Source organism: Cupressus sempervirens, chromosome 3, assembly GCF_028749045.1.
Source record: "Cupressus sempervirens isolate cs-2001-9-10 chromosome 3, ASM2874904v1, whole genome shotgun sequence".
NCBI classification, from domain to species: domain Eukaryota; kingdom Viridiplantae; phylum Streptophyta; class Pinopsida; order Cupressales; family Cupressaceae; genus Cupressus; species Cupressus sempervirens.
In genome coordinates, this window is record NC_143120.1 from 1,059,236,995 (window position 1) to 1,059,257,592 (window position 20,598).

The following is a 20,598-nucleotide window of genomic DNA, read 5'->3' on the forward strand; positions in this document are numbered from 1 at the left end:
ACATTGTTGATCATTGGTGATCTAATGGTCAATGCCCATAGAATGCTCATAACAGGCAAAATATTTACAAGAAATTCCCATAAGAGGCAAAATATTTACAAGAAAATCCCATAGAATGCATCAAATACCCATTTTATTAATATCAAAATATTTACATACAACCTGTTCAAAGTGTAGGCACCAAGGAAAAAATAACGGGGTAAAGAAAACCCATGGTATAGCCCAAGTTTGCAGTCTTGTATACATACATTTTCTTTAATGAGACTTGAAGAGGGCATCCCCTCTTTTACAAGAAATATTAGGGGGCATACCCCCTATTACAGTGAATTTCATCTGAATGAGAATGGTTTGTTAAAGGTTATTTACAAATGATATTTAGTTTTAAAAGAGACACAATGCAATGTTGAAGTGACACCTTGATGGTAACCCTTTGTTTGCCTTCAATCCACCTGTCATAGCAAAGAGCAACTACCATTCCAAAATAACATCGAATAGGGTTAGAGTATAGTAAACCTGAACACTAGCTATAATTTTCATAAGAGTAAATACCATTCAAGGATTTCACCTAAATTTGACTGATATGTAAGCCCTAAAATAACCAAATGTTCTAGGAAAATAATAAAAGAGAGCATTGTTCATCATTATACTTGAAATGACTCAAAAAAAAACTTCCAATAAAAGCATCCATAGTCAACATAGTAATTTTCTATGCTAAATAGATTAACAATAATGTTAAGATTTAAAGAAGTAGGAGTAAAGTTAAATAAAAGAAAATGTAACAAGAGTTTTAAAGCTTGAGTTTCAGTGAGCTCTATAGATTAAGTTAAAACAAAAAGTACAAGATAGTCACTAGTCCACTCTAAAGGCCTCCCAAAGGTCCTTAATAGAAACCCTCAGGGTTCTATCTTGCAAAATATCCTCCTCCATGAAGTGCTCCTCCAACCAATCTTCTTCTAAGGGCTCAAGGATTGAGCATAAATAGAAGAGGAAACATAGGTTCCTCTTGTAGGAATCACTTTTTGCCCAAAAGACAATCCGGTTCTCTATGAAGATGATTGGGTAGGTGACAAAGGGTTCCCCATGAACATAAATCATGTCATAATTCTCTTCTAATGGGATGGTAAGGCCAACCCTAATATTTTGGAGGATAGTATCCAAGACACCAAGCAGAACATCTTCAAACAATTCCCTACATTAGGTGGCTATGAGATAATGGTCCGCATAAAAATAGTGAGCAACCATAATGAACATGTATACAATATTTGAGTTGGACCATAATCTATTAGGATTGTTAACAAATTAGGTCCCTAAGCATCATAGGACAACACACCAAATGACCATGTTCTTAACTTTGAGAATTTTCATACAATCTATTTTGATAGGTCTATCAAAGGCCATGAGTCGAGAGGGGCAAGAAAGCTTTATCCAAGTATCCATTGAAGAAAAGTGGAGCCTAGAAAGCCAACCATTGAGATAGATAGGTGAAGGGATTCTTTCCAACCTATAACTATAAATGCCATAAAGGTATACAATTTAATTGTTAAGAAAACCTTTTGAAAATAACTGCCCTTAACATGAAAGAAATAAAGAAGGCATATGTTGTAGAACGATGTGACAGTAAATGCAAGTTGCCGAAAAGGAAAAAAACCTTAAGAAGAGACGCATGATGTCAAACTATCTTGAAAAAACATGGACATGTGTGTGGATAGTGGACACATGTCTTCCTTGCGGGGGACAACTGAAAAAATTAATCCTCACTCTGAACTTTCATCCAAAATGATTTCAGCCTTTGATTTTTTTAAAATTGAATGGATAGCATTGAATGTTCACTGTTTATGACATTAAACTTCATAAGAAAAAACATTAATTAATGTTTGAAAAATTATTATTAATAATATAATTTTTTTTTTGAGTAAACTGGACACGTCTTCTTTGCAAAGGACAACAACAATTCTTTTTTAAGGGATTAACTTCATTATGAATGAAAAACTTATAAATATTAAAGCTTAATCATATTTAACTTTAAAAATATATTTCCATATCTTTCAAAGAGTCTGCAAGTCCATAATTTATTAATCAAAACTTGAAATGACGTTGTATATTTTCATTAATATTGAAATGATACTTATAATGTTCATGAGGAATGATGCATGTTTTTCTTGTAATTTGTCAATTAGGGGTCTTCAAACTTGGGAAACCCTAGTGGTGGTGCCCATCATCAGTGTAGAATTGTTATGTAAGTATTAAATCTATAAATTTATCAAGATATACGTTCCATGCAAGGCCCTTTGCAATGTCAACATCTAGATAAAACCATTTTATTAAAAAGTCTCTCCCACATTGTGCCCATTTCCTGTGGCACCTCAATTGTCTAAAATTGAGGTCCAACAGAAAAGATTGCATTGCCACATTTTGGTTAGGTTGTAAAAGCTTGCACAATCGACCAACCCAAGGGATGCCCACATCTAATTTTGCATGCGTAATGACATCAGTGTCAACACCCCTATACACTTCTTTGAATTTTTTCCTCAACAACATAAGCTTGTCTGCCTTTTCTCCTTTGAGATCAAAGAGAGATGCTAGAATTCAGGAAGCAATGTCCGTGTTGACACGATACCTATTTTCACTCTCCAGAAACTCCTAGCTGAATACCATTTTCACGACCTCAAAGACAAAAGGCTCAACATCATTGAAAATTTCATTTAATTTTTCATCAAGAAAAGGGCATAGAAATGCCTTTTGTGGCTCTTCCCATTTGCAGCTCAATCCTATTGGAGTATCCATTACAAACAATTTACCCAAACTGAGTAATTTGCACCACTAAATACTACCATAGTCACTTCAAAAAATAAATTGATAAATGAAAAAGAAAAGAGCCTACTAATAACTTAATAAGGTCAGCTACCATGGCATTCATTTAACCTTTCATATCCCTTAGTCCTTAAAGTTAAATTCTATTAGTAGAAAATCTTTGGAAATCTTTCCCACATATGTAAGACTATAGTTTATAATTTTACTTCACTACCAAACCAAAAGTGAAGCATGTGAAGTGAATGGCAGAGGGATTGTAATTGATAGTGATGGGACATCTAATTAATGTCAACTTACATAGAGAGTGCCAAGTGGAGGTGACAGTGAAGACAATGGACACTTGTCACCATTACAGAAATTAAAATTAGATCAACCCAAAATAAAACTTCCACCGTTGATATATAATTAATTGTCATGTTTAACATGCTTCGAAAAAAGTTGTACAACATTTGCCAATGCATTACATTTTTTTGCATTAAAACAAACCAAACCACCTCATTAATTATATACCCTTTCCAAGTAAGGGGAAAAATAACCTTGTACATGTTAATTATTGTGGATCTCTAATAGATAAAACAATTACAAATAAATACTTGTAGAGAATATCTTACTTGAACAATGTAGAATATATTTTCTCTTCTATGGTAGCGATCTCAGTAATATATATGTTTATCCTTCTCCTTCAACAGTAACTATAAAAATGAACTGTTGTATATCAAATGAAACAATGGTGATAACAAAATGATGCTTATACAATATTGTCGCTTACTGTAGGTACTTGGATGTCGTGTGATTGATGCTTTCCCTGCGGCAGCTTATGCACATATATATAAGGGTGAAAGACATGACTCCGAAGAGTCATGTCTCTACATGGCCCAAGGGCCATGTAGAGACATGCCTCTTCGGAGGCATGTTAGTTTAAATAACAACCAACCTTTGCATAAGTTAGTGCCCGATAACAATAACAAGGCACAATAAGAATTAACACTCGATAACAATAACAAGGCACAATAAGTATTGACACCTGATACAAGGCTTGATAAACATAAGTGCCCGATCATTATGAAGTATGTCAATTAATCAATAACATGATCTCAGTACTACTGCTAATCCATGAACTATTATAGGGATGTAAGCATATATATATATATATATATATATATATATATATATGATTATGGAATCAACAATAGTTTCAGAATATCAATTAATTCATGTTTTTCTTCTTCTAACACTAAACATTAATAGTACATTATGTATTTTTTCCATCAAATGGGAAAACATCGCCTCATAAATTATATATTCTTTCCATTCAAGAGGAAAATATTACTTCATAAATTACGTAGTTCACCCAAAACAATGAATTCATTGCTCAATTTTATGAAAACTTTCCACGTTGGAAAAATAAATAGCCAATAAAACTAAATTTTTGGTACATTGAAAAAAAAAAATCACAAAGGAAAAACAATTTTTCCCTCCTGAAAAAATGATGGATTCACTAACATTTTATAAATTTTCTAAGGGGGTTTCTTAAATTTATCCCTGATATGTGTGTGTGTGTGTGTGTGTGTGTGTGTAGACACACATGTGTACACACATACATTCTAAGATGTATAATGATTATGTATCTTTTTCTATTTAATAGGAAATAACTAGTTGAATGATAATGTTAAATAAATAATTTTATGAAAATAAAAGTATTTTTTTTATAATATTATTAATGTAATTAATCTATACATTTTCTTATTGGTTTCCCATGAATTACTTTTCATTGATTTTCTTCGTATAAATGTAGAGCTTTCTTTTTAGGATTTTATGGACTTTTCATTTTTCATTTTAAGGATTGCAATTTTGGTTTCTTGAGTTTGTTTTGTGGATTTCCATTTGGGAAGCATTGGAAATATATTGCTAAATTTATGGCATTCTCCTTTCAAATTAGTTATATGCATTTAATATTTGTTAATAGCATCTTTCAACACATAATGGATTGTGCATTTATTTTTGACATTTTTTCTTTAACTGAATGATGTGAATATGTCAAGCTCTGGAGATCAATACTTTTATATCTATTTATGGTTTACTCTATTATCTTTTTCATGGATCAATTTGATGGTTGTTCCTCCCAGATTTCTAGATTTTCTAGTTAACAAATGTGAGAAAAAAGAATTATTACTTAATCAATTTTGTACAATAGCCTTGCAATGTGATCAATACATCATCTAAACCAGTTTAAATAAACTAGTACATGCCTTGATGTATAGAGATAAGCCTTTCAAGTTAATTGATTATCCCTCTTTACACTCTTTATCAAAAACTTTTAAGGAAAATATTTCAGAAGAAGACCTTAAAGTTTTCGCAAACAAGTTGGTAGTAGAATATTTTGAGACCATAATTGATGAGATAATGGTAGAGGAAATGGATTTTTCTCAGCAGGATACTAGAACAGATGGCTTGTTAGACTTGCAACATAATAAAGAAGTGGATTATTCAAGGATGTCTATTTAATATGCAAGAAGTAGTGGATCATAATCCATTAAATAGTTCAACATATGGAGATATGTACTTCCCAACTAAATCTGAGCAGAGGTTTATGCAATAGGAGTTACACCAAGATGAAAATTTGGTATTCCATCCTAATCCATTAAACACTTTATCATCTATAGATATGTACTTCCCAACTGAGTCTAAGTAGAGATTTCTATTGACACAAAATTCTACACCCTTGCTTGAGGTATGACACTCAAGTGACCTTGTGTAACATGAAAAAAATCTCCAATTTGCAGGACTTGAACTATGAGATTGAGTCTCTAGAGAAGGTCAGCTTCCTTACAATCAGGATGCACCTAACTACGATTTGAGAGCAAAAGGGAGAAGGAGATGCATGAAATCAAACTACCTAATCTAAACTAGAGGGGGTGATGCACCTAATTGAAATAGTTACAACTCTACTCAGGGATGCACAACATGTCAGTGAAAAGCCCAAATACACAAATCCTAACTCTATTCTACTCCCAAATAATCACATGCAGGTTTAGAACTGATCAAATGCTGGAAGGAAAGACTTCTTCACAATACAAAAATCATCAACAGTTTGAACACAACATACAACCTTTAGAAACTAGGAAAGAAACATTCAAAACAAGGCAAGATATATGCACAAATAATGAATGGCAAGAAGAGGTACAGAAGAGAGCTATTTCATTAATGGAAGGAAAGGAATAAAATTGTAGAGCACAAGGCTACTGCAAGTAGACATAGCAGAATATAGAGGAACCCCTAAAACATATTTGCAATTTCCTTTTATAGAGTTCAAGCATAACTCTGATACTACATTGAGTTCAAACCCCAACTGGGTGAAGTTGAGATTATAGAGGAGAGCAATAATTGAGAATCAGAAGGGAATTTCGATCATATGTACATTCCAACATTGGAAATTATGATCTTTGTGTGAAAATTGAGCCCTAAAGAGACAAAAACGGTGGTCATAACTACTCTGAATGGGTAGATGGATAAACAAAGTGGCAAAAGGATAAAATTTGCATTTACCAGGCATGGGGAACACCAAAGAGTGGTTGCAAACGATCAAGGACTTATTCGCTATTAAAGGAGCTGCTTGATTTTGTGTTCGTGACTATGCTAGGTTAGCCATGTCATCAACAGAACTCAATAGCCAAACTTTTCCATGTGGTCCTATATCTTTTAAGCATTTCGCTCATTCGTTGCTTCATAGCTCATTTTCTTCATTAACTGTTTGGCCCTTCGAAACTATGATATCTATATTTCATGCATTATCACTACTTTGCAACTCTTTATCACTTTAGCCCTCTAGCCATTGTGACCCTGCAATCATCATAAAATTGGACTTCTCACATCCTCATCGCAATTTGGACTTAAAAACCCTTTAATCATGCAATGATGCAAAGCCATCCATTTTTGCATTTGTCACTCCATTGGAACCACCAAATAGACATCTTTCTTCACCGTGCAACCTCGTGAACACTACCTTGGATGACTACTACCTCTCTTCGCAACTTCACAACCAGAAATTTAACTACAACATTAACCCTGTGAAGATGTGGACAAAGCATTTCGCATATTTGCAGCCCTAACTCCTGGTTATCTTTAACTTCATCTAATATTGTGATGCCCCTGTTGGGTGATGCAACGCGCTCCCCTGCCCACAGGTTGTTGATTATGTGGTGTTCCATGTTCACTAACAGTCATGGCTTTTGGTGCAACGGTAAATGGGCCCTACAATTGGTATCAGAGCCTGGTTTTGGCCTGGTCATGGGTTCAAATCTCCCTGGTGCCATCCCGACCCGCGTAAGCACCTGGTATGCGCGTCGAGGGGGAGATTGTTGGGTGATGCGACGCGCTCCCCTGCCCGCAGGTGGTTAATTATGTGGTGTTCCATGTTCACTAACAGTCATGGCTTTTGGTGCAACAGTAAATGGGTCCAATAGCCCCTTCGTTTCTTAATTGCCATGATTCTTCATCACAACTTCGCAACTCAAAAACTCAGTTCATGGCTTAACCGTGCAAAGCTATGATGATCGTTAACCTGACAGTTTCATGCCATCGTAACCTCGCAATTGCATCTCTTCATTAACCATGTTGACCCGCAAAGATGTCTTTAACTACTGGTCACTCCATCACAACCTTAACTATTAACCCATATTTTAACCCTATGAAGTTGTGACAATAGACTTTCGCCACTTTGCCACCTTAACTCTAGGCAACCTTTGACCATGTGCAATGGAGCGATAGCAAAAAAATTTGACTGAGGCTATTGACTATCGCATCATTACAACTTGGAACACTGAAGCTTTTGATAGAGTGGTATAGATTCAATCTATCTTCTTTATTCGACAAACAATTCCTTTGAAACTGATCATATTAATTGTCTCTTGACCCTTGCGACAATGCAATGAAGAGACTCACGTGTGTTTGGCCCATGTTGAGATAATGGGTGTTGCACACATTGCATAATATTGTCATATTGTATTATTTTATTTTATTATGTAATGTTGCATCTAGATGGACATGCAACATGTAAAGATTCCCTTGGGATATACTTGATGACTTGTATTGTAACATTGTGATAATATTTCATGTAATTATTTAATATTGGAGAAAATAATTAAAATTCTAATATTAAATGTGGGGTCAATGGGTTAGGTAGGACATAGTTTTAGCACATGGTTTATGTAATACCACTTGGTGGTTTTGTGGGACTTATTACTATATAAGCAACCAAAAAGGTAGTTGTTGTAGTAAGCCAGAAGGAAGAAAAAGGGAAAGAGTCGAGTGGGACAAGGCTTAACATATTAGCCAAGGGAGCATTTGTGAAGGTTGGAAGCATGACATGGGATGTGTGGATTCATGTTTGTTCACATGGATTGCTTGTTTGTGGCTACAGCTTTGAAGGCTTCCATGGTTATATTACATTGGTATTTTTTGTTGAATAATACATAGTGTTGGATACTTTTGGAAGCTAGGTTTTTCCCTCAATTAGGGTTTCTTAGGGTATATCTTGTGTTACAATTTTTGTGGATATGTTGTCTATTATCTTGCATGTGGATTTTAATTGCATATTTATTTCAGATCTATTATGGGTTATGCGAAAACGATTATATCCTTTGTTGCAAGTTTCCTTACAAGTGGTATTAGAGCTATGGTTTTATAATTCTAACCCTAGATTAAATCCATGGGAATGCATGAGAAGATAAAAGAAAGGGAAAGATATATGAGTTGTTAATTGCATATCTACGGGTTTTGGATTTGCTATTATGATGGAATGTTGAAATATCTTGGGCATGTAAAATTGTTGGTCAAATGGATTTTAGGGGGAGCTTGCACAAATGATCTCCTGGTAAAAATAAACCTCACCATTGGATCCGGATAGATGTTTCCATAAATTTTAATATATATTATGCCCTAGTTCAACCATGTTTAGAGGAAATGAAAGTTTTATTTAGTTTTAGCCCGTGATGGTTGTTAAATTTAATCTCCTCAAAATTTTCATCACAAAAAAAAAAAAAAAAAAAAGTTCATAGTGGAAATGGTAAAAAGACTGTCTTAGTAAAATAGTCATAACTTTCTTTCAAGATATCGAATTTCAGACTTCTTACAAGCATTGAAAGCTAATCTAGAGCACTACAACTTGGTGTAGGTTTGGTTTTGTGATTTTGACATTTTATCAAGTTTTAAGAGCCTAAAAGATGTTGTTTATTTTGAGCACATATTAGGGCATAACTTGGGTATACAAAGTCAGATTTTGGACTTCAAGTAGTCAACGAAAAGCTCTTAGAGAGCTCTACACATTGGTTTAGATTTGATTCAAGTTTGACATAATTTATTTAGTGATATATTGATTTAAAAATTTTATGGTATATATTGACTATGGTAGTTTATGACATTGTATATTTTTTTAAGATTTAAGATTTGATGTCATTGTATACTCAATTCATATTTCAAATTGGTCTCATGATGATATGGTTATCAATGTTTGGTTTGGATATGTATGATGACTTACTGGGTCTACAAGTTGAGTAGTGATGTAAGCAGTCTATACTTATAAGTTGCATTTATGGTTTGGATATGGGTTGTCTTTTCCCATTGATCTTTCATTGTTGATGCATATTCAGATTGGTGGCTTGGTTTTTGGGTTGTTTATGCCCTAGGTTATATGATTTGTTAATTTTTCTTCATGTAGAAGGGATGAAATGTTGTTACCAAGTACAATCATGGCAGAGGATTGTGGTTGACTATTTTACGTTGATAAGTTGGACATATTGAGAGTTAATTGCTCGGTTCATGGATGTGATCATGGTACCATGAATATTGGCATGACATGATTGGATATAGAGGTAAATCTTTGATGTTCATTTTTTTGGATTCCTAATTTGGTTATGGTGGTATATCTTCTTGATTGATGATCATAGTTATTTAGTTTCTTTTGAATAGCTCATGATGTACACTTTGGGTTCTTTGATGGTTTGATGCTTTAGTTGATTCTCATGGTTAGAGGATGGTATTTTTATCATGATGTCATGGATAGCTTGGATACATAGTTTAGTGGGAGCTTGTGACAATGATAAGGTGACAGTGCATGATTAGTTCCTGGTTTGGTTTGTATCTTCTTGAGTTTGGAGATTTTGGTTTCACTTGGTATTGATACTTTGGTTGTGTGTAGACCTGGAGGATCTTCATGTAGGAGATGGGTTTTATGATGCCTTGGTACCATGGTTGAGTGAGAATTTTTGGCATTCATATATTTATTGAGTGGTTGCAAATGTTGGAGGTTTGTCTTAGACCCTGTTGCTACAAAAACATCTTTAACATTTGCATGGTGCACTTGGTTATCTTTATGGTGTGTAAATATGGTTAGATCTTGAGGACTCATGGGGTTCTTGGTTATCTTCATGTTGTGTGGAGATGGTTCTTCATGGTATGTGGAGATGGTTTTCTTCATGGTGTATGGATTTGGTTGCATCTTGAGGACTAATGAGGTTCTTGGTAAAGGTGTGGTTTATGCTTTTATTTGACATGTTATCCTTGGTGTTAGGATGGTTTCATTTTTTACATCATGTTATACTCTTGATATGCATTTAGAGTTTTGACATGTTATAGTATGTTCATATGGAACATGTTATCTCTTTGGTTGAGATGGTTAGATCATGTTGTCATATTTATGTTCTTGAGGCTATGATTGGAACTTTGACAATGGTCTTGGTTTAGTTTCTTGGTATTGAGTACATTGATCATAAGTTGAATACTTCATGATATTGATATGTTGCATTTGGAGTTGACATGGATTGATTGTTTACAAGTGCTCATGGATACTTAGAGATAGTGGTGATGTTGATTTCTCTTGGATTAGAGAAGTATTTGTTGGGATGGTTGATGATCTCAACAAGAGAGTCTAAGGGGCATTCATCTGATATGGACTTGAGAGGAGATTGTTCTTAGTTGAGTCTTGGTTGAAGACTTGGATATTATCTTGATGAGCATTCCCATTCTCCACTCTTGGTCTACTCGACTTTTTTTCTACTTGAGAGGTATAGCCCATTGTTTCTCTTAAGTGCATTATATTTATGCTTGTCTTTCATGGATATGAATCTTGAGCTATGGTACATGAGTTAGTTCTAGAGGGTTCATTTGAAAAATGGTTTAGCATTGGTTGTCTCCATTTGCATATGTTGTTATGTTGGTTGAGTTTGGGAGATGGTTTTATATTGGGCATATTCCTTGGATTAGGTATAATTAATGAATTTAATCTTCTTGTGAAAGGCTTACATCCATGATTAGTTATATGGTATAGTTTGGGTGTTGTTGAGGCTTCTTGATTGGGGTTTTATGGAGGAGATCATACTTGCATAGTTTACATCTAGAGGTGTGTGTAGGACATGATACATGTTATGATTTGCATAGTTTCTCTTTGGTCTTGGTTATCTTCTTGGATGTTCGATTTTTGCTTACATTGATTTGAGATTGGTTAGAGATTGTGATCACTGGTTTGTGCTCATGTATGTCATGTGAAAGATGACATGGTTATTCCTTTATCTATTTCCTCTGTTGGTTATGGAGAGCTTGGGAGACTATTGAAGATTTTGATGAGAGTTGTTCTTGCAAGTTATTAGTTTATGTATTGTGGATGTCCTTGAGACTACATGGATTCACTTCTTTGAGATGTTGTGAGTGGATTGGTTACAAATTTGATATTATCTTTTACAGTGGGAGCTTTTTAGTATATATGTGGCAGGTATTTCTCTTGAACCTTGTGATTGTAGGTTACAAATTGGATATGTTGATGATGTGAGATTCACTTGGTATACCTTTAGAGGTATGGATAGTTGGATGGGTTTGGCACTTGTTGTGGGTGCTATTTCAGCTATGGATATTTTGACAACTACGGATACATGTGATTACCTTTAAATCATATTTTTGTGCTTAGCATTTTAGTTAGTACAGGATTTTATGATCTTCTAATGTGACAGGTTGGGTGGTTTTCTCTTTGGATGACTTTTATGTATGTTTGGTGGTAGTGGCATAATATGAGGTGAGATTATTCATGTTTGAGATGTTGGATACTTTGATTTTGTTGTGGGTACCAAGATAGAGCACATGGTGTACTTTGATCTATGATGGTGGATATGCTGGGAGGGATTATTCCATTGTTCATTTATGTGGCTATAGATTGACCCTATACAATGTATACAAGTGGGAGATTGTTGAGATAATGAGTGTTGCACACATTGCATAATATTGTTATATTGTATTATTTTAATTTATTATGTAATGTTACACCTAAATAGACGTATAGCATGTAAAGATTCATATGGGATATACTTGACGAGTTGTATTGTAACATTGTGATAATATTTCATATAATTATTTAATATTGGGAAAAATAATTTAAAGTATAATATTAAATGTGGGGTCAATGGGTTAGGTAGCACGTGGTTTATGTAATACTACATGGTGGTTTTGTGGGACTTGCTACTATATAAGCAACCACAAGGGTAGTTGTTGTAGTAAGATATAAAACAAAAAAAAGAAAAGAGTCAAGCGGGACAAAGCTTGACAGGTTAGCCAGGGGAGCATTTGTGAAGGTTGGAAGCATGCCATGGGATGTGTACTTTCATGTTTGTTCACATGGATTGCTTGGTTGTGGCTATGGCTTTGAAAGCTTCCATGGTTGTATTGCAATGGTATTTTTTCTAAATGATACATGGTGATGGATGCTTTTGGAGGCTAAGTTTTTCCCTCAATGAGGGTATACCTTGTGTCACAATTTTTGTGGGTATGTCTATTTTCTTGCATGTGAATTTTAATTGCATATTTATTTCAAATCTATTATGGGTTATGTGGAAATGGTTATATTTTTTGTTGCAAGTTTCCTTACAACCCACCATGACACGCATCCAATGCTCATTATATTCTCGCTTTAGTTGAACTTCAAGCATCTCTGAAAAGTGGGGAAATGCCAAGCATTGATTTGCTGAAATCTGATGGCTAGGAAAAAATAACTGTAGATGTTGCTAACCTTCACAACCTAACAACCTAAAATTGGATGCTAGGACTAACCACTACAAAGCCACGCTGACAGTGAACTAGACTGCGTCGTGCTCTCATAGCCCATTTGACGGTTAACTATTAAATTGGAGCGACAAGGTGACAAAAGGTAGTCGCATGATTGCAACTTGAAATATTCATAATAACATAACATGTAGTATGAAGAATGATTAAGACTTAGGGATATAAAAGAAAGGAATAAGGTTTTTACATATCATGAACATGCTTGCATGGTAATTATGAATAATCCAAAGAACATGGTCATGACCATCACCCTTGGTACTTCGTGAGATTGGAAACATTGGAACAAAAGGGGGGGAACAAAAATGGCTAACAATTTATGCAATACAAATTAGACTAGGATGAGAATCTAGCATCCCATGAGGAGGATTTGCTACACTAAATAGCAAATAATAGTAGGCTATCTCAAGGGGAATATAACTATTCACAAATTTTATTAGCATTGCAATTGGATGCTTTAGATAAGGTGGATAAGAAACCCCCCTAAAAAGGTGTAGAAAATCCAAATATGCTAAAGAATAGGCAGAGATTGAAGCAAGATTATAGTTTATCGTTAAAGATAGACTGATTGCACCCAAACATCTAATGAGGAGGACAACATGTTCTCCTCATCCACAATGAATATTTCCACATGGAATGTTAGATGCATTAATTATTTTGACAAAAGATAGAGAATCAAAAAAGTTATTAATTCTCTATTTGTAGATTTAATATTGCTTTAGGAGACTAAGCTATCACAGGAGGCTTTTAGTAAGTATATTCACTATAGGTCTAAATAGAGGCAATCCATTCTCCAAGCTTAAGGGCTTCAAAAGGTTTAATAGTATTATGGAATCCAAAATCAACAAATGTTCAACTGGTTTAACAAGATATATTTTGGCAACTTGTTAAAGTTCAACATTTTTCAAATAGCATTCTTTGTGATTAATGTATATGGCCCATCTTCAATACACGACAAATTATCCACATGGATGAGACTCTATGTCATTTTACAGCAATATGCATATTATAATTTCAGTTTCGGAGGCGACTTTAATGTGATCTTTAAGTGAAAAACAAGGAGGCATTTTTCCACCTATGAAAACTATGGAAGACTTTGTAGAATTTATTAGATCAAATACCTTGGTGGATATAATTCCCATGAAGTGAAACTTTACATGGACTAATAGACGTATGGGTTTTCTTCAAATTGTGGAAAGGGTAGACGTTAGAAATTACTTTATTTTGACTTTGAATCAGAGATCCCTAACTTTTTAGATTCTGATCATTTTCCTATTATGTTGATTGTTAAAGCCTCAATGTTAGAGAATCTTCATTCTCACAAATCATCTTATAAATTAAAAAATATATGGTTTTGTTATCCTCATTTTCATGTTCTTCTTCGATAGGGGTGGATTAGTGCACCAAAAGTTAATGGGAGAATGATGTTTAGATTTTATCATACATATGTTGAGGCAAAAATTAAAAGATGGAATAAACAAGTGTTTGGGAATGTTTCCACTGAAAAGACAAGGGTCAAAAGAGTTGGAAAAGATAAATGAACACATTTTTTCTCTAGCTTAGATGGCGATACATTTATCAAACAAAGAGACATACAAGCTGAATGGGAAGAATTATGTGCTCAAGAGGAGTATTGGAGACAAAGATCCAAAGAGATGTGGTTATAGCAAGGGGATAAAAACACACAGAAAATGCATACATTAGCTAAAGAAAAAAGGGTAGAAAAAACCTATACTCAAAATTAAAGATTATGTAATAGGTAATTTAATAATTGATGTTCAAGGGTTTCAGTTAGAGGGGGTTGAATTTTTTAAAAGTTTGTTGGCTACAACTTCATCATCTCACAAACATGACTTTGAGCTAATAGGTAATTTAATAATTGATGCTCAAGGCTTTCAATTAGAGGGGGTTAAATTTTTTAAAAGTTTATTGGCGCCAACTTCTTCAGCATCTCACAAACACGACTTTGAGCAATAACTCCTTGATGCTATCCCTCAACTAATAACCCAACAAGATAATAGAATGTTGCTTGCCCCATTCACATTGGAGGATATTCAAAAAGTTGTGTTCTCAATGCATCCAGATAAGGCTCTAGGTTTGGATGGATTTACAACATTATTTTATCAAAAATGTTGGCATGTTGTGGGTTGGGATTTACTTAAAGTCATTAAAGAATCTAAAGGAAGCACTTCAATGTTAAACAATTTTATTGTTACAAACATTGCCTCGATTCCAAAAATAGTAAATCTGGAGACCTTTGTAATTTTAAGGTCAATCTCTTTCTGTAATAAAGTGTACAAAATAGTTACAAAAGCAATATATTGAAGATTACAACCCACCATAAAGAAAATAATCTCGCTTGAGCAAGGATTTGTACCTGGGAAACAAACTATTGAGGGCATTTTGGTTGCACATGAAGTGTTATATCCTATAACCTCTTACAGTACTCCCACATTTATGGTAAAACTTGGTATGATGAAAGCCTATGATAGGATGAGTTTTCCATTCTTGATTAAAGTTCTCCTAAAATTTGGTTTCACTCATAAATGGCACAAGTAGATTTTAGCATGTTTAAAGGGTGCTCAATTTTTAGTAATTATTAATGGATCTCCAGTACAATTTTTTGTTACAGCTTAAGGAATTAGATAGGGTGATCTATTGTCTCCAAGGCTTTTTATTATAATTGCTAAGACTTTTAGTAGGTTTTTTCTCCACCAGATTTACATGGTTATTGGAAGGGAGTATCAATCCAAGGCACAACCATCACAATAATGCATTCCTTTTTGCAGATGATACTCTTTTATTTGGCAATTCTATGATATTAGAAGCAATAGAGATTAAAAAAGTGTTGGATATGTATACGATGGTTTTGGGGAAAAAACTAAATTCTTCAAAATCTATGATTTATTTACTAAATATAGAAAAATATTCTATTGATAGTATTGTAAACATATTGGGCTTTGTCCATAATGAACTTCCTATTATGTATTTAGGAGTTTCCCTTTTCTTGGGAAGTAATAAAACTATTTACTGGAAAACAATTCTTGACAAACTAAAAGCTTGAGTTGCAACATGGAAAGTAAGGTGGTTATCACAATTAAGACGCATATTTCTCATAAAATTGGTCCTTACAACAATTCCAAATTATTACATGTCAATTTTAAAAGCACCTAGGGGTATAATTCAAAAATTGGAGAAATTGATCAGACATTTCCTTTGGCAAGACAATATGTAAAATGAAAAGAAGATCCCCTTAATATCATTAAAAGAGGTTGCTTTATCAAAAGATGAGGGATGAGTAGGTTTTCACAATACAATAGATCATAATAAAGCCTTTGGTGGTAAAATAGTCTGGAATGTGTACTCTAAACCACAGAAAATGAAGTCCAATTATGCAACAAAAGTATCTAAATTCATCTCATACAATAGCTAACCACCCAATTGGATCAATAGCTTGGAATTTTATGATGGCATCTTGTGATATTATTACCAAATATACGTTTTGGGAGGTTCATGATGGACAAAGTAAATTTTTGGATAGTAAGGAGATTCAAAAGTACGATATTGAAATTAAGTTCACTAGGTTCATAGGAGGAGGCTTGTGCAAGATGATGTCAGAAAATTGTTAGAAAGTAAAGTCTGCCAAGATAACTAAGAGGGGGTTTGGGGGTTGAATCAATTATCTTATCAAAATAACTTTTAGTAACCTTATTAATTCTCAAACATGTGATCAACATAAACCATAAGAAGATAATCACACAATAACACTAGATATGTTCACTAGGGAAACCCTTGATCAAAGGAAAAACCCTGATGGGGATGGTACCCACAAGATGATTTACTTATATATAAGTTCTTTGTAAGAGGATGGACTCTATTAGGAGCCAATGAAATACATTCAATATATATCATTCCATGTTAGGGGACTTTGAATCCCTGTGAGAAGATTCCAACCCTGATAGGAGTTGTAGAAGGTAGAAGGACCCACTGTCCAAATAGCTTCAAGGGAAGACCTCTAAACTCACTATCCAATTGGCCTTGTATTATCCCTTATAGAATAATACCAATTACAACTGATCTCAGCAATTCAAATTCTTTCACTATCCTCTTGTTGTGCCTCTTCCACACCAAACACTTCTCAGATCTCAATACCAGATCTGCAAACTTGCATCACAATAATCCCTTAGATCGCTTACTCGCATGTACTAATTTTCTTCACATACACTTGATCTACTTATTCTACAACCAAGGAAATAATCCTTCATTTATACCAAGTCCTCAAAACAATTTATTGAGTCGGCCTTGAGGCTTTCCCAATTACAATTACAATTACAATAGAACTTCATTAAGATAAAAAAAAGTGCATGCTTCATTACATCTTTTCATAATTACATAATATTGTCGGTTTAGTCTTCCCAAATCTTCTGCACATGTGACCTCGAACTTTGCACACTCGCTGACATCATCATCATGATCTCTTCTACCTATGTCTAACTTTTCTCATCCAAATTCTATACCTATTAGAAAATATAATCCAATTACCAAAAACCACTTCTTAAAAACTTTGTCTACAAATTGTCTTCTATAAATCTTGAATAACTATCACTAGTCTTCATCTTTCTGCATGCACACTTAACTACCGAATCAAGACACTCTACAAAACATATCCCCTACTACACTTGACCTCATCTTCAATCCTCAAACCATAAGCTCTCAAAAACTATCGGTTACTCTACAATCTTCTCAGTATGTTGACATCAATGACAAACATGGCCATGAATGCAACACACAATCATGCTAACAATCTCTCCAATGCTCCAACAATGCTAGGATACTCCCCCATAGGAATATCATTAGCATTCATGCTAACAATCTCCCTATTTGGCATTGATGGCAAAATAGATGAAAAATATCTAAGTTCCAAGAATACCAAACATACGGCTCTATTGTTGTTGTTCCTCTCATCTTTTCAAATCCTCTTCATTAATCAAATATGAATCTCTTAGGAACAACTCTTCACCATTGTTGTTGCTCCCCCATTGACATACTTCCCTTATCAAATATGTATCCATCATCTCCTCCATACTAAGGAGTTCATTCTCTTCCCCATTCACATGAGATGTTTTTCATGCGTTCTCTCCCCAATTGACATCAATGATAAAGGTATCATTATGTTAATCTTCTACTCAAAATTCTTCAATCAACTGAAGTATCCAAAGACACTATCCAATACCAGTTACAAGAGTCATTTATGACTCTACTCAAACATAGGTACTCCCCATAGAGGAAGCATCAACATCAAGTCCAGATCAACAATAGTGCTATGTACCATTGCATTGATGTAATATCTACATCATCTACTTTGAAGTGGACAGGGGCATAACCCCAAGCATACCACACAAATATTCAAATGTGTGTTTAGGCAAAGGCTTTGGAAATATATATGTAATCTGCTCCTTTGTACTAACATATTCTAGTATGATATCTTTCTCTCTCAAAACATCATACTTAATAAATATGTGTTTTTTCTTAGAACGTAACACATGATTCTTAGACATACGTATTGTACTTATGTTATCACAATGTATGATAACAAGTTCTGAAAACTCTATCCAAGTATCCTTCAGCATCTGTTTCATCCAAATGATTTGATTGTAATTGTTTATTGCTGCTACATACTCTGTTTTTATTGTACTTTGTGAGATATAATCTTGTTTCTTCCTTACCCAAGAAACCAATCTTCCTCAAAGGAAAAATGCTCCACCACTTGTACTCTTTCTTTCATCCATACTATCTACCCAGTTAGCATCAGTATTAGCACATAAAATAAAGTCATTTGATTTTTCATACCACAACCCAAAATCAATTATACCCTTCAAATACATGAATATTCTTTTTACTGTGGCATAATGTGATTCCTTAGGATTAGCTTGAAATCTTGCTACTATACCAATTGCATTGGCTATATCTGATCTTGTGTGAGTCAAATATTGCAATCCTCCAATCATACATCTATATTTTTTCTACTCAACAATAGATGTCTCATCCTTGCTAGATAACTTGTGACCAATTACCATAGGTGTATCAATAGGCTTACAACTTTCCAAACCAAATCTTTTCAATAAGTCTTTCAAATACTTAGTTTGTGATAGGAAAATATCATCATTGTTTTGCACAATCTATAAACCCAAGAAAATTTTCATTTCACCAACCATGCTCATCTCAAATTCCTTATTTTATTAGTAAATTTGTCACTCGCCTCATCATCACCTCCAAAGATTATATCATCCACAAATATCACAATAATCAATAGACCATTCTCAATTTCTTTTAGATGCAGGTTATTATTTGTAGTACCTTTAGCAAATCCCAATTTTGTCAAATACTTGTCCACCCTTGCATACCAAGTTTTAGGCTCTTGCTTCAGTCTGTACAATGCTTTCTTCAACTTGCATACCATATCTCCTTCTCTTGTCAAAGGAAATCATCCAAGCTGCTCAATGTAAACTTCAAGTTCAACATTCATAAATGTCGACTTCACATCCATCTGGTATACTTTGAATTTCTTATTAGCTGCATAAGCCAAAAACATTCTTATTGCTTCAATTCTAGCAACAAGTGTGAATTTCTCCTCATAATCTATGTCTTCTTGCTATGAATATCCTTTTCATACCAATCTTGTTTTGTTTCTCACAACTTTTCCTTGTTCATTCATCCTATTTATGAAAACCCACTTAGTTCCTACAATATTTTTTACATTAGGACTAGGAACCAATTCTCATGTCTCATTCTTCACAATCTGATCTAGTTCTTCCTTCATTGCTTCAATCTAATGATCGTCCTTCCAAGCTTTGTCCGCACTTTTTGGTTCAACTTGAGAAATCAAACACAACTCTTCATGTAATTTGTTTCTTGTCATCACTCCTCTGTGTTTGCTTCTAATAATCTTATCAGCAGGGTGATTCTTTATCAAATTCTTGTTTGGTGTCACTATCTCAACTCTTACTTCTGCTCTAGGTTCAGATCTTGGTTCTTCTCTCGATTCCATAACTTGGATCTCATTTTGCAAATCATTGTTATTTTCATAAAACAACTCAACACTTTCTTGATTAGTCTTAGGATTAACTTCATCAAAATTATAATCAAGTATTCTTTCTTGAACTCCAAACTTCTCGTCCACTTTAACATTTGTGCTCTCATTAATAGTCTTAGCCCTTTGATCATAATAGTCTAAGCCCTTTGATTAAAACATCTATAAGGTTTTCTTTTCAATGCATAACCAAGGAACATACTTGCATACTTCTTGAATCAAACTTACCAATGTCATCATCTCTCTTAATGTAACACTTGCTTCTAAAATACTTTACTAATGGTGCATGTACAAACCATAATTCATAAGGAGTCTTGTTTGTACCTTCTCTTATTTGCACTTTGTTCATTGTAGACACTATTGTATTTGTTGCTTCTCTCCAAAATGTCTTTGATGCATCATTTTCAAACATCATAGCTCTTATTGCTTCTATTACAAACCTATTTCTTCTCTTAGCTATATCATTTTGCTAAGGTGTTTTAAGGGCTAAAAGTTGTCTCTTAATACCATGTACTTCACAAAACGTGCTAAATTCATTTGAAGTAAATATTTCACCTCTATCAGATCTTAGACATTTAATCTTCAATATAGATTCATTT

General features: G+C 34.0%; 1 protein-coding gene across 1 annotated transcript in view; it reads right to left on the reverse strand.

Annotated features, from left to right (window-relative positions):
- Nucleotides 1–343: 343 nt before the first annotated feature.
- LOC149570386 (putative chloride channel-like protein CLC-g) overlaps nt 344–20,598 on the reverse strand; it is a 32,926-nt gene continuing 12,671 nt past the window's right edge. Inside the window, exon 8 of the mRNA XM_089823032.1 lies at nt 344–468. Coding sequence (XP_089679158.1) covers nt 359–468 — 110 coding nt within the window. The 3' untranslated portion in view covers nt 344–358. The remainder of the gene's footprint in view (nt 469–20,598) is intronic.